The 12,934-nt window shown below is 61.2% G+C and overlaps 1 protein-coding gene across 1 annotated transcript in view; it reads left to right on the forward strand.

The window, feature by feature from the left end:
* Positions 1–12,934, forward strand: part of LOC121556447 (mitogen-activated protein kinase kinase kinase 3-like) — a 184,291-nt gene that overhangs the window by 94,823 nt on the left and 76,534 nt on the right. The window contains exon 11 of the mRNA XM_045221430.1: positions 12,749–12,820. Coding sequence (XP_045077365.1) covers positions 12,749–12,820 — 72 coding nt within the window. The remainder of the gene's footprint in view (positions 1–12,748; positions 12,821–12,934) is intronic.

Raw genomic sequence — 12,934 nt, forward strand, 5'->3', positions numbered from 1 at the left:
CCCCTGTCTCCCCTCTACCTCCCCCTGTCTCCCCTCTACCTCCCCCCTGTCTCCCCTCTACCTCCCCCCGTCTCCCCTCTACCTCCCCCCGTCTCCCTCTACCTCCCCCTGTCTCCCCTCTACCTCCCCCCGTCTCCTCTACCTCCCCCCTGTCTCCCCTCTACCTCCCCCTGTCTCCCCTCTACCTCCCCCTGTCTCCCCTCTACCTCCCCCCTGTCTCCCCTCTACCTCCCCCTGTCTCCCCTCTACCTCCCCCCGTCTCCCCTCTACCTCCCCCTGTCTCCCCTCTACCTCCCCCTGTCTCCCCTCTACCTCCCCCGTCTCCCCTCTACCTCCCCCTGTCTCCCCTCTACCTCCCCCCTGTCTCCCCTCTACCTCCCCCTGTCTCCCCTCTACCTCCCCCTGTCTCCCCTCTACCTCCCCCTGTCTCCCCTCTACCTCCCCGTCTCCCCTCTACCTCCCCTTTCTCCCCTCTACCTCCCCCTGTCTCCCCTCTCCCTCCCCCTGTCTCCCCTCTACCTCCCCTGTCTCCCCTCTACCTCCCCCTGTCTCCCCTCTACCTCCCCCTGTCTCCCCTCTACCTCCCCCGTCTCCCCTCTACCTCCCCCCGTCTCCCCTCTACCTCCCCGTCTCCCCTCTACCTCCCCCCTGTCTCCCCTCTACCTCCCCCGTCTCCCCTCTACCTCCCCCCGTCTCCCCTCTACCTCCCCCTGTCTCCCCTCTACCTCCCCGTCTCCCCTCTACCTCCCCTGTCTCCCCTCTACCTCCCCCTGTCTCCCCTCTACCTCCCCCTGTCTCCCCTCTACCTCCCCTGTCTCCCCTCTACCTCCCCCCTGTCTCCCCTCTACCTCCCCCTGTCTCCCCTCTACCTCCCCCTGTCTCCCCTCTACCTCCCCCTGTCTCCCCTCTACCTCCCCCCGTCTCCCCTCTACCTCCCCCTGTCTCCCCCTCTACCTCCCTGTCTCCCCTCTACCTCCCCCCTGTCTCCCCTCTACCTCCCCCTGTCTCCCCTCTACCTCCCCCTGTCTCCCTCTACCTCCCCCGTCTCCCCTCTACCTCCCCCGTCTCCCTCTACCTCCCCCTGTCTCCCCTCTACCTCCCCCCTGTCTCCCCTCTACCTCCCCCTGTCTCCCCTCTACCTCCCCCTGTCTCCCCTCTACCTCCCCCGTCTCCCCTCTACCTCCCCCTGTCTCCCCTCTACCTCCCCCCCTGTCTCCCCTCTACCTCCCCCTGTCTCCCCTCTACCTCCCCCTGTCTCCCCTCTACCTCCCCCCTGTCTCCCCTCTACCTCCCCCCTGTCTCCCCTCTACCTCCCCCTGTCTCCCTCTACCTCCCCCCCTGTCTCCCCTCTACCTCCCCCTGTCTCCCCTCTACCTCCCCCTGTCTCCCCTCTACCTCCCCCCTGTCTCCCCTCTACCTCCCCCTGTCTCCCCTCTACCTCCCCCTGTCTCCCCTCTACCTCCCCCTGTCTCCCCTCTACCTCCCCGTCTCCCCTCTACCTCCCCCTGTCTCCCCTCTACCTCCCCCTGTCTCCCCTCTACCTCCCCCTGTCTCCCCTCTACCTCCCCCTGTCTCCCCTCTACCTCCCCCCTGTCTCCCCTCTACCTCCCCCGTCTCCCCTCTACCTCCCCCTGTCTCCCTCTACCTCCCCCGTCTCCCCTCTACCTCCCCCTGTCTCCCCTCTACCTCCCCCCTGTCTCCCCTCTACCTCCCCCCTGTCTCCCCTCTACCTCCCCCGTCTCCCCTCTACCTCCCCCGTCTCCCCTCTACCTCCCCCTGTCTCCCCTCTACCTCCCCCCTGTCTCCCCTCTACCTCCCCGTCTCCCCTCTACCTCCCCCTGTCTCCCCTCTACCTCCCCCTGTCTCCCCTCTACCTCCCCCTGTCTCCCCTCTACCTCCCCTGTCTCCCCTCTACCTCCCCTGTCTCCCCTCTACCTCCCCCTGTCTCCCTCTACCTCCCCCCGTCTCCCCTCTACCTCCCCCTGTCTCCCCTCTACCTCCCCCTGTCTCCCCTCTACCTCCCCCTGTCTCCCCTCTACCTCCCCCTGTCTCCCCTCTACCTCCCCGTCTCCCCTCTACCTCCCCCCTGTCTCCCTCTACCTCCCCCCGTCTCCCCTCTACCTCCCCCTCTCCCTCTACCTCCCCGTCTCCCCCTCTACCTCCCCCTGTCTCCCCTCTACCTCCCCCTGTCTCCCTCTACCTCCCCCCTGTCTCCCTCTACCTCCCCCCTGTCTCCCCTCTACCTCCCCCTGTCTCCCCTCTACCTCCCCCTGTCTCCCCTCTACCTCCCCCTGTCTCCCCTCTACCTCCCCCCTGTCTCTCCCTCTACCTCCCCCCTGTCTCCCCTCTACCTCCCCCCGTCTCCCCTCTACCTCCCCCTGTCTCCCCTCTACCTCCCCCTGTCTCCCTCTACCTCCCCTGTCCCCCTCTACCTCCCCCCTGTCTCCCCTCTACCTCCCCCGTCTCCCCTCTACCTCCCCCTGTCTCCCCTCTACCTCCCCCCTGTCTCCCCTCTACCTCCCCCCTGTCTCCCCTCTACCTCCTCCCGTCTCCCCTCTACCTCCTCCCGTCTCCCCTCTACCTCCCCGTCTCCCCTCTACCTCCCCCGTCTCCCCTCTACCTCCCCTCTACCTCTCCCCTCTACCTCCCCCTGTCTCCCCTCTACCTCCCCCTGTCTCCCTTCTACCCAACAGCCAGTCTCACTGCTCCACCAAGGCTATAAGGCTAACAAGCTAATGCTAATGACAGCCAGTCTCACTGCTCCACCAAGGCTAAAAGGCTAACAAGCTAATGCTAACGACAGCCAGTCTCACTGCTCCACCAAGGCTAAAAGGCTAACAAGCTAATGCTAACGACAGCCAGTCTCACTGCTCCACCAAGGCTATAAGGCTAACAAGCTAATGCTAACGACAGCCAGTCTCACTGCTCCACCAAGGCTAAAAGGCTAACAAGCTAATGCTAACGACAGCCAGTCTCACTGCTCCACCAAGGCTAAAAGGCTAACAAGCTAATGCTAATGCAGCCAGTCTCACTAAGGATAACAGGCTTAGGGACCCAAGATGGCGCCGTACTGTATGGCTGCCGTCTTGCAAGCTCTGACCCAACTTAGCTATTTTGTGATTCTTTTGGTGTGTTTTTTATTTTTTATTTTTTGCAACAAAATGTATCCCCTATCATTGCTTTTGATCGACAAGTACTTTTGAGGGGGAGTCCTGGTGAAGAAGAGGCAGGAGAGGGGGAGTCCTGGTGAAGGAGAGGGGGAGTCAGGAGAGGGGGTGTCAGGAGAGGGGGTGTCCTGGTGAAGGAGAGGAGAGTCAGGAGAGGGGGTGTCCTGGTGAAGAAGAGGGGGAGTCAGGAGAGGGGGTGTCCTGGTGAAGGAGAGGGGGAGTCAGGAGAGGGGGTGTCCTGGTGAAGGAGAGGGGGAGTCAGGAGAGGGGGAGTCCTGGTGAAGAAGAGGCAGGAGAGGGGGTGTCCTGGTGAACTAGAGACAGGAGAGGGGGAGACAGGAGAGGGGGAGTCCTGGTGAACTAGAGGCAGGAGAGGGGGAGTCCTGGTGAACTAGAGGCAGGAGAGGGGGAGTCAGGAGAGGGGGAGTCCTGGTGAACTAGAGGCAGGAGAGGGGGAGTCAGGAGAGGGGGAGTCCTGGTGAACTAGAGGCAGGAGAGGGGGAGTCCTGGTGAACTAGAGGCAGGAGAGGGGGAGTCCTGGTGAACTAGAGACAGGAGAGGGGGAGTCCTGGTGAAGAAGAGGCAGGAGAGGGGGAGTCCTGGTGAAGAAGAGGCAGGAGAGGGGGAGTCCTGGTGAACTAGAGACAGGAGAGGGGGAGTCCTGGTGAACTAGAGACAGGAGAGGGGGAGTCCTGGTGAACTAGAGACAGGAGAGGGGGAGTCCTGGTGAAGAAGAGGCAGGAGAGGGGGAGTCCTGGTGAAGAAGAGGCAGGAGAGGGGGTGTCCTGGTGAACTAGAGGCAGGAGAGGGGGAGACAGGAGAGGGGGTGTCCTGGTGAACTAGAGGCAGGAGAGGGGGAGTCCTGGTGAACTAGGAGGCAGGAGAGGGGGGAGTCAGGAGAGGGGGAGTCCTGGTGAACTAGAGGGGGGAGTCAGGAGAGGGGGAGTCAGGAGAGGGGTGTCCCGGTGAACTAGAGGGGGAGTCAGGAGAGGGGGAGTCAGGAGAGGGGGTGTCCCGGTGAAGAAGAGGCAAGAGAGGGGGAGTCAGGAGAGGGGAGTCCTGGTGAACTAGAGGCAGGAGAGGGGGAGTCCTGGTGAAGGAGAGGGGGAGTCAGGAGAGGGGAGTCAGGAGAGGGGGTGTCCTGGTGAAGAAGAGGGGGTGTCAGGAGAGGGGGATTCCTAGTGAAGGGGAGTCTGTAGAGGGGGTGTCCTGGTGAACTAGAGGCAGGAGAGGGGGTGTCCAAGTGAACTAGAGGCAGGAGAGGGGGAGTCCTGGTGAACTAGAGGCAGGAGAGGGGGAGTCCTGGTGAACTAGAGGCAGGAGAGGGGGAGTCCTGGTGAACGAGACAGGAGAGGGGGAGTCCTGGTGAACTAGAGGCAGGAGAGGGGGAGTCCTGGTGAACTAGAGACAGGAGAGGGGGAGTCCTGGTGAACTAGAGGGGGAGTCAGGAGAGGGGGAGGCAGGAGAGGGGGAGTCCTGGTGAAGTAGAGGCAGGAGAGGGGGAGTCCTGGTGAAGTAGAGGCAGGAGAGGGGGAGTCCTGGTGAAGAAGAGGCAGGAGAGGGGGAGTCCTGGTGAAGGAGAGGGGGAGTCAGGAGAGGGGGTGTCAGGAGAGGGGGTGTCCTGGTGAAGGAGAGGGGGAGTCAGGAGAGGGGGTGTCCTGGTGAAGAAGAGGGGGAGTCAGGAGAGGGGGTGTCCTGGTGAAGGAGAGGGGGAGTCAGGAGAGGGGGTGTCCTGGTGAAGGAGAGGGGGAGTCAGGAGAGGGTGTGTCCTGGTGAAGGAGAGGGGGGAGTCAGGAGAGGGGGAGTCCTGGTGAAGGAGAGGGGGAGTCAGGAGAGGGGGTGTCCTGGTGAAGAAGAGGCAGGAGAGGGGAGTCAGGAGAGGGGGGGAGTCCTGGTGAACTAGAGACAGGAGAGGGGGGAGTCCTGGTGAACTAGAGACAGGAGAGGGGGAGTCCTGGTGAAGAAGAGGCAGGAGAGGGGAGTCCTGGTGAAGAAGAGGCAGGAGAGGGGTGTCCTGGTGAACTAGAGGCAGGAGAGGGGGAGTCCTGGTGAAGAAGAGGCAGGAGAGGGGGAGTCCTGGTGAACTAGAGACAGGAGAGGGGGTGTCCTGGTGAACTAGAGGCAGGAGAGGGGGAGTCCTGGTGAACTAGAGGCAGGAGAGGGGGAGTCCTGGTGAACTAGAGGCAGGAGAGGGGGAGTCCTGGTGAACTAGAGACAGGAGAGGGGGTGTCCTGGTGAACTAGAGGCAGGAGAGGGGAGTCCTGGTGAACTAGAGGCAGGAGAGGGGGAGTCCTGGTGAACTAGAGACAGTAGAGGGGTGTCCTGGTGAACTAGAGGCAGGAGAGGGGGAGTCCTGGTGAACTAGAGGCAGGAGAGGGGGAGTCCTGGTGAACTAGAGGCAGGAGAGGGGGAGTCCTGGTGAACTAGAGGGGGAGTCAGGAGAGGGGGTGTCCCGGTGAAGAAGAGGCAGGAGAGGGGGAGTCAGGAGAGGGGGAGTCCTGGTGAACTAGAGGCAGGAGAGGGGGGAGTCCTGGTGAAGGAGAGGGGGAGTCAGGAGAGGGGGAGTCAGGAGAGGGGGTGTCCTGGTGAAGAAGAGGGGGTGTCAGGAGAGGGGATTCCTAGTGAAGGGGAGTCTGTAGAGGGGGTGTCCTGGTGAACTAGAGGCAGGAGAGGGGGTGTCCAGGTGAACTAGAGGCAGGAGAGGGGGAGTCCTGGTGAACTAGAGGCAGGAGAGGGGGAGTCCTGGTGAACTAGAGGCAGGAGAGGGGGAGTCCTGGTGAACGAGTCAGGAGAGGGGAGTCCTGGTGAACTAGAGGCAGGAGAGGGGGAGTCCTGGTGAAGGAGAGGGGGAGTCAGGAGAGGGGAAGTCAGGAGAGGGGGTGTCCTGGTGAAGAAGAGGGGGTGTCAGGAGAGGGGGATTCCTAGTGAAGGGGAGTCTGTAGAGGGGGTGTCCTGGTGAACTAGAGGCAGGAGAGGGGGTGTCCAGGTGAACTAGAGGCAGGAGAGGGGGAGTCCTGGTGAACTAGAGGCAGGAGAGGGGGAGTCCTGGTGAAGAAGAGGGGGTGTCAGGAGAGGGGGATTCCTAGTGAAGGGGAGTCTGTAGAGGGGGTGTCCTGGTGAACTAGAGGCAGGAGAGGGGGTGTCCAGGTGAACTAGAGACAGGAGAGGGGGAGTCCTGGTGAACTAGAGGCAGGAGAGGGGGAGTCCTGGTGAACTAGAGACAGGATAGGGGGAGTCCTGGTGAACTAGATGGGGAGTCAGGAGAGGGGGAGGCAGAAGAGGGGGAGTCCTGGTGAAGTAGAGGCAGGAGAGGGGGAGTCCTGGTGAAGAAGAGGCAGGAGAGGGGGAGTCCTGGTGAAGAAGAGGCAGGAGAGGGGGAGTCCTGGTGAAGGAGAGGGGGAGTCAGGAGAGGGGGTGTCAGGAGAGGGGGTGTCCTGGTGAAGGAGAGGGGGAGTCAGGAGAGGGGGTGTCCTGGTGAAGGAGAGGGGGAGTCAGGAGAGGGGGTGTCCTGGTGAAGGAGAGGGGGAGTCAGGAGAGGGGGAGTCCTGGTGAAGGAGAGGGGGAGTCAGGAGAGGGGGTGTCCTGGTGAAGAAGAGGCAGGAGAGGGGGAGTCAGGAGAGGGGGAGTCCTGGTGAACTAGAGACAGGAGAGGGGGAGTCCTGGTGAACTAGAGACAGGAGAGGGGGAGTCCTGGTGAAGAAGAGGCAGGAGAGGGGGAGTCCTGGTGAAGAAGAGGCAGGAGAGGGGGTGTGCTGGTGAACTAGAGGCAGGAGAGGGGGAGTCCTGGTGAAGAAGAGGCAGGAGAGGGGGAGTCCTGGTGAACTAGAGACAGGAGAGGGGGTGTCCTGGTGAACTAGAGGCAGGAGAGGGGAGTCCTGGTGAACTAGAGGCAGGAGAGGGGGAGTCCTGGTGAACTAGAGGCAGGAGAGGGGGAGTCCTGGTGAACTAGAGACAGGAGAGGGGGTGTCCTGGTGAACTAGAGGCAGGAGAGGGGGAGTCCTGGTGAACTAGAGGCAGGAGAGGGGGAGTCCTGGTGAACTAGAGGGGGAGTCAGGAGAGGGGGTGTCCCGGTGAAGAAGAGGCAGGAGAGGGGGAGTCAGGAGAGGGGGAGTCCTGGTGAACTAGGAGGCAGGGGGAGGGGGAGTCCTGGTGAAGGAGAGGGGGAGTCAGGAGAGGGGGAGTCAGGAGAGGGGGTGTCCTGGTGAAGAAGAGGGGGTGTCAGGAGAGGGGGATTCCTAGTGAAGGGGAGTCTGTAGAGGGGGTGTCCTGGTGAACTAGAGGCAGGAGAGGGGGTGTCCAGGTGAACTAGAGGCAGGAGAGGGGGAGTCCTGGTGAACTAGAGGCAGGAGAGGGGGAGTCCTGGTGAAGAAGAGGGGGTGTCAGGAGAGGGGGATTCCTAGTGAAGGGGAGTCTGTAGAGGGGGTGTCCTGGTGAACTAGAGGCAGGAGAGGGGGTGTCCAGGTGAACTAGAGACAGGAGAGGGGGAGTCCTGGTGAACTAGAGGCAGGAGAGGGGGAGTCCTGGTGAACTAGAGACAGGAGAGGGGGAGTCCTGGTGAACTAGAGGGGGAGTCAGGAGAGGGGGAGGCAGGAGAGGGGGAGTCCTGGTGAAGTAGAGGCAGGAGAGGGGAGTCCTGGTGAAGTAGAGGCAGGAGAGGGGGAGTCCTGGTGAAGAAGAGGCAGGAGAGGGGGAGTCCTGGTGAAGGAGAGGGGGAGTCAGGAGAGGGGGTGTCAGGAGAGGGGGTGTCCTGGTGAAGGAGAGGGGGAGTCAGGAGAGGGGGGTGTCCTGGTGAAGAAGAGGGGGAGTCAGGAGAGGGGGTGTCCTGGTGAAGGAGAGGGGGAGTCAGGAGAGGGGGTGTCCTGGTGAAGGAGAGGGGGAGTCAGGAGAGGGGGTGTCCTGGTGAAGGAGAGGGGGAGTCAGGAGAGGGGGAGTCCTGGTGAAGGAGAGGGGGAGTCAGGAGAGGGGGTGTCCTGGTGAAGAAGAGGCAGGAGAGGGGGTGTCCTGGTGAACTAGAGGCAGGAGAGGGGAGTCAGGAGAGGGGGAGTCCTGGTGAACTAGAGGCAGGAGAGGGGGAGTCCTGGTGAACTAGAGGCAGGAGAGGGGGAGTCCTGGTGAACTAGAGACAGGAGAGGGGGAGTCCTGGTGAAGAAGAGGCAGGAGAGGGGGAGTCCTGGTGAAGAAGAGGCAGGAGAGGGGGGGTCCTGGTGAACTAGAGACAGGAGAGGGGGAGTCCTGGTGAACTAGAGACAGGAGAGGGGGAGTCCTGGTGAACTAGATACAGGAGAGGGGGAGTCCTGGTGAAGAAGAGGCAGGAGAGGGGGAGTCCTGGTGAAGAAGAGGCAGGAGAGGGGGTGTCCTGGTGAACTAGAGGCAGGAGAGGGGGAGTCCTGGTGAAGAAGAGGCAGGAGAGGGGGAGTCCTGGTGAACTAGAGACAGGAGAGGGGGTGTCCTGGTGAACTAGAGGCAGGAGAGGGGGAGTCCTGGTGAACTAGAGGCAGGAGAGGGGGAGTCCTGGTGAACTAGAGGCAGGAGAGGGGGAGTCCTGGTGAACTAGAGACAGGAGAGGGGGTGTCCTGGTGAACTAGAGGCAGGAGAGGGGGAGTCCTGGTGAACTAGAGGCAGGAGAGGGGGAGTCCTGGTGAACTAGAGGGGGAGTCAGGAGAGGGGGTGTCCCGGTGAAGAAGAGGCAGGAGAGGGGGAGTCAGGAGAGGGGGAGTCCTGGTGAACTAGAGGCAGGAGAGGGGGAGTCCTGGTGAAGGAGAGGGGGAGTCAGGAGAGGGGGAGTCTGGAGAGGGGGTGTCCTGGTGAAGAAGAGGGGGTGTCAGGAGAGGGGGATTCCTAGTGAAGGGGAGTCTGTAGAGGGGTGTCCTGGTGAACTAGAGGCAGGAGAGGGGGTGTCCAGGTGAACTAGAGGCAGGAGAGGGGGAGTCCTGGTGAACTAGAGGCAGGAGAGGGGGAGTCCTGGTGAACTAGAGACAGGAGAGGGGGAGTCCTGGTGAACTAGAGGCAGGAGAGGGGGAGTCCTGGTGAACTAGAGGCAGGAGAGGGGGAGTCCTGGTGAAGAAGAGGGGGTGTCAGGAGAGGGGAGGCAGGAGAGGGGGAGTCCTGGTGAAGTAGAGGCAGGAGAGGGGGAGTCCTGGTGAAGTAGAGGCAGGAGAGGGGGAGTCCTGGTGAAGTAAAGGCAGGAGAGGGGGAGTCCTGGTGAAGAAGAGGCAGGAGAGGGGGAGTCCTGGTGAAGGAGAGGGGAGTCAGGAGAGGGGGTGTCAGGAGAGGGGTGTCCTGGTGAAGGAGAGGGGGAGTCAGGAGAGGGGGTGTCCTGGTGAAGGAGAGGGGGAGTCAGGAGAGGGGGTGTCCTGGTGAAGGAGAGGGGGAGTCAGGAGAGGGGGTGTCCTGGTGAAGGAGAGGGGAGTCAGGAGAGGGGGAGTCCTGGTGAAGGAGAGGGGGAGTCAGGAGAGGGGGTGTCCTGGTGAAGAAGAGGCAGGAGAGGGGGTGTCCTGGTGAACTAGAGGCAGGAGAGGGGGAGTCAGGAGAGGGGGAGTCCTGGTGAACTAGAGGCAGGAGAGGGGGAGTCCTGGTGAACTAGAGGCAGGAGAGGGGGAGTCCTGGTGAACTAGAGACAGGAGAGGGGGAGTCCTGGTGAAGAAGAGGCAGGAGAGGGGGAGTCCTGGTGAAGAAGAGGCAGGAGAGGGGGAGTCCTGGTGAACTAGAGACAGGAGAGGGGGAGTCCTGGTGAACTAGAGACAGGAGAGGGGGAGTCCTGGTGAAGAAGAGGCAGGAGAGGGGGAGTCCTGGTGAAGAAGAGGCAGGAGAGGGGGAGTCCTGGTGAACTAGAGGCAGGAGAGGGGGAGTCCTGGTGAAGAAGAGGCAGGAGAGGGGGAGTCCTGGTGAAGAAGAGGCAGGAGAGGGGGTGTCCAGGTGAACTAGAGGCAGGAGAGGGGGAGTCCTGGTGAAGAAGAGGCAGGAGAAGGGGAGTCCTGGTGAAGAAGAGGCAGGAGAGGGGGTGTCCTGGTGAACTAGAGGCAGGAGAGGGGGTGTCCTGGTGAACTAGAGGCAGGAGAGGGGGTGTCCAGGTGAACTAGAGGCAGGAGAGGGGGAGTCCTGGTGAACTAGAGGCAGGAGAGGGGGAGTCCTGGTGAACTAGAGGCAGGAGAGGGGGTGTCCTGGTGAACTAGAGGCAGGAGAGGGGGTGTCCTGGTGAACTAGAGGCAGGAGAGGGGGAGTCCTGGTGAACTAGAGGCAGGAGAGGGGGAGTCCTGGTGAAGAAGAGGCAGGAGAGGGGGAGTCCTGGTGAACTAGAGACAGGAGAGGGGGAGTCCTGGTGAACTAGAGACAGGAGAGGGGGAGTCCTGGTGAACTAGAGGCAGGAGAGGGGGAGTCCTGGTGAACTAGAGGCAGGAGAGGGGGAGTCCTGGTGAACTAGAGGCAGGAGAGGGGGAGTCCTGGTGAACTAGAGGCAGGAGAGGGGGAGTCCTGGTGAAGAAGAGGCAGGAGAGGGGGAGTCCTGGTGAACTAGAGGGGGAGTCAGGAGAGGGGGAGGCAGGAGAGGGGGAGTCCTGGTGAAGTAGAGGCAGGAGAGGGGGAGTCCTGGTGAAATAGAGGCAGGAGAGGGGGAGTCAGGAGAGGGGGAGTCCTGGTGAAGTAGAGGCAGGAGAGGGGGAGTCCTGGTGAACTAGAGGCAGGAGAGGGGGAGTCCTGGTGAACTAGAGGCAGGAGAGGGGGAGTCAGGAGAGGAGGTGTCCTGGTGAAGAAGAGGCAGGAGAGGGGGAGTCCTGGTGAACTAGAGGCAGGAGAGGGGGAGTCAGGAGAGGGGGTGTCCTGGTGAAGAAGAGGCAGGAGAGGGGGAGTCCTGGTGAACTAGAGGCAGGAGAGGGGGAGTCCTGGTGAACTAGAGACAGGAGAGGGGGAGTCCTGGTGAACTAGAGACAGGAGAGGGGGAGTCCTGGTGAACTAGAGGCAGGAGAGGGGGAGTCCTGGTGAAGAAGAGGCAGGAGAGGGGGAGTCCTGGTGAACTAGAGGCAGGAGAGGGGGAGTCCTGGTGAAGAAGAGGCAGGAGAGGGGGAGTCCTGGTGAACTAGAGGCAGGAGAGGGGGAGTCCTGGTGAACTAGAGGCAGGAGAGGGGGAGTCAGGAGAGGGGGAGTCCTGGTGAACTAGAGACAGGAGAGGGGGAGTCAGGAGAGGGGGAGTCCTGGTGAACTAGAGACAGGAGAGGGGGAGTCAGGAGAGGGGGAGTCCTGGTGAACTAGAGTCAGGAGAGGGGGAGTCAGGAGAGGGGGAGTCCTGGTGAACTAGAGTCAGGAGAGGGGGAGTCAGGAGAGGGGGAGTCCTGGTGAACTAGAGTCAGGAGAGGGGGAGTCAGGAGAGGGGGAGTCCTGGTGAACTAGAGTCAGGAGAGGGGGAGTCAGGAGAGGGGGAGTCAGGAGAGGGGGAGTCAAGGGAGAGGGGGAGGTACTATTTAATGGACCAGACCAGACCAAACCATCTTAATATTATTTAATGGACCAGACCAGACCAGACCATCTTAATACTATTTAATGGACCAGACCAGACCATCTTAATACTATTTAATGGACCAGACCAGACCATCTTAATACTATTTAATGGACCAGACCAGACCATCTTAATACTATTTAATGGACCAGACCAGACCATCTTAATACTATTTAATGGCTGTGATGTGAGAAAACTGAGGATGGATCAACAACATTGTAGTTCCTCCACCATTGTAACCTAAATGACAGTGTGAAAAGAAGGAAGCCTGTACAGAATAACAAATATTACAAAACATGCATCCTGTTTGCAATAAGGCACTAAAGTAACACTGCAAAAAAATGTGGAAAATAAATTAACTTTATTTTCTCCCCCTGACTCTCTGTGTCTCTGTGTCTCTGCTCCCCTGACTCTCTGTGTCTCTGTGTCTCTGCTCCCCCTGACTCTCTGCTCCCCCTGACTCTCTGCTCCCCCTGACTCTCTGCTCCCCCTGACTCTCTGCTCCCCCTGGCTCTCTGCTCCCCCTGGCTCTCTGCTCCCCCTGACTCTCTGTGTCTCTGCTCCCCTGACTCTCTGTGTCTCTGTGTCTCTGCTCCCCCTGACTCTCTGTGTCTCTGCTCCCCCTGACTCTCTGTGTCTCTGCTCCCCCTGACTCTCTGCTCCCCCTGACTCTCTGCTCCCCCTGACTCTCTGTGTCTCTGCTCCCCCTGACTCTCTGTGTCTCTGCTCCCCCTGACTCTCTGTGTCTCTGCTCCCCCTGACTCTCTGTGTCTCTGCTCCCCCTGACTCTCTGCTCCCCCTGACTCTCTGCTTCCCCCTGACTCTCTGTGTCTCTGCTCCCCCTGACTCTCTGTGTCTCTGCTCCCCCTGACTCTCTGTGTCTCTGCTCCCCCTGGCTCTCTGCTCCCCCTGACTCTCTGCTCCCCCTGGCTCTCTGCTCCCCCTGGCTCTCTGCTCCCCCTGGCTCTCTGCTCCCCCTGGCTCTCTGCTCCCCCTGGCTCTCTGCTCCCCCTGACTCTCTGCTCCCCCTGACTCTCTGCTCCCCCTGGCTCTCTGCTCCCCCTGACTCTCTGTGTCTCTGCTCCCCCTGCAGGGCGCCACAGTAAAGGAGGAACTTTCCCTCGTCAGTTCCACTTGTCCAATGGCAGCAAAGACTACAGTGATGGTAAGAGGGCTTTCTCCTGAACAATGTTGCTCTATAATTATACAGTGATGGTAAGAGGGCTTTCTCCTGAACAATGTTGCACTATCATTATACAGTGATGGTAAGAGGGCTTTC

The sequence above is a fragment of the Coregonus clupeaformis genome, chromosome 7 (assembly GCF_020615455.1).
Source record: "Coregonus clupeaformis isolate EN_2021a chromosome 7, ASM2061545v1, whole genome shotgun sequence".
Classification (NCBI taxonomy): domain Eukaryota; kingdom Metazoa; phylum Chordata; class Actinopteri; order Salmoniformes; family Salmonidae; genus Coregonus; species Coregonus clupeaformis.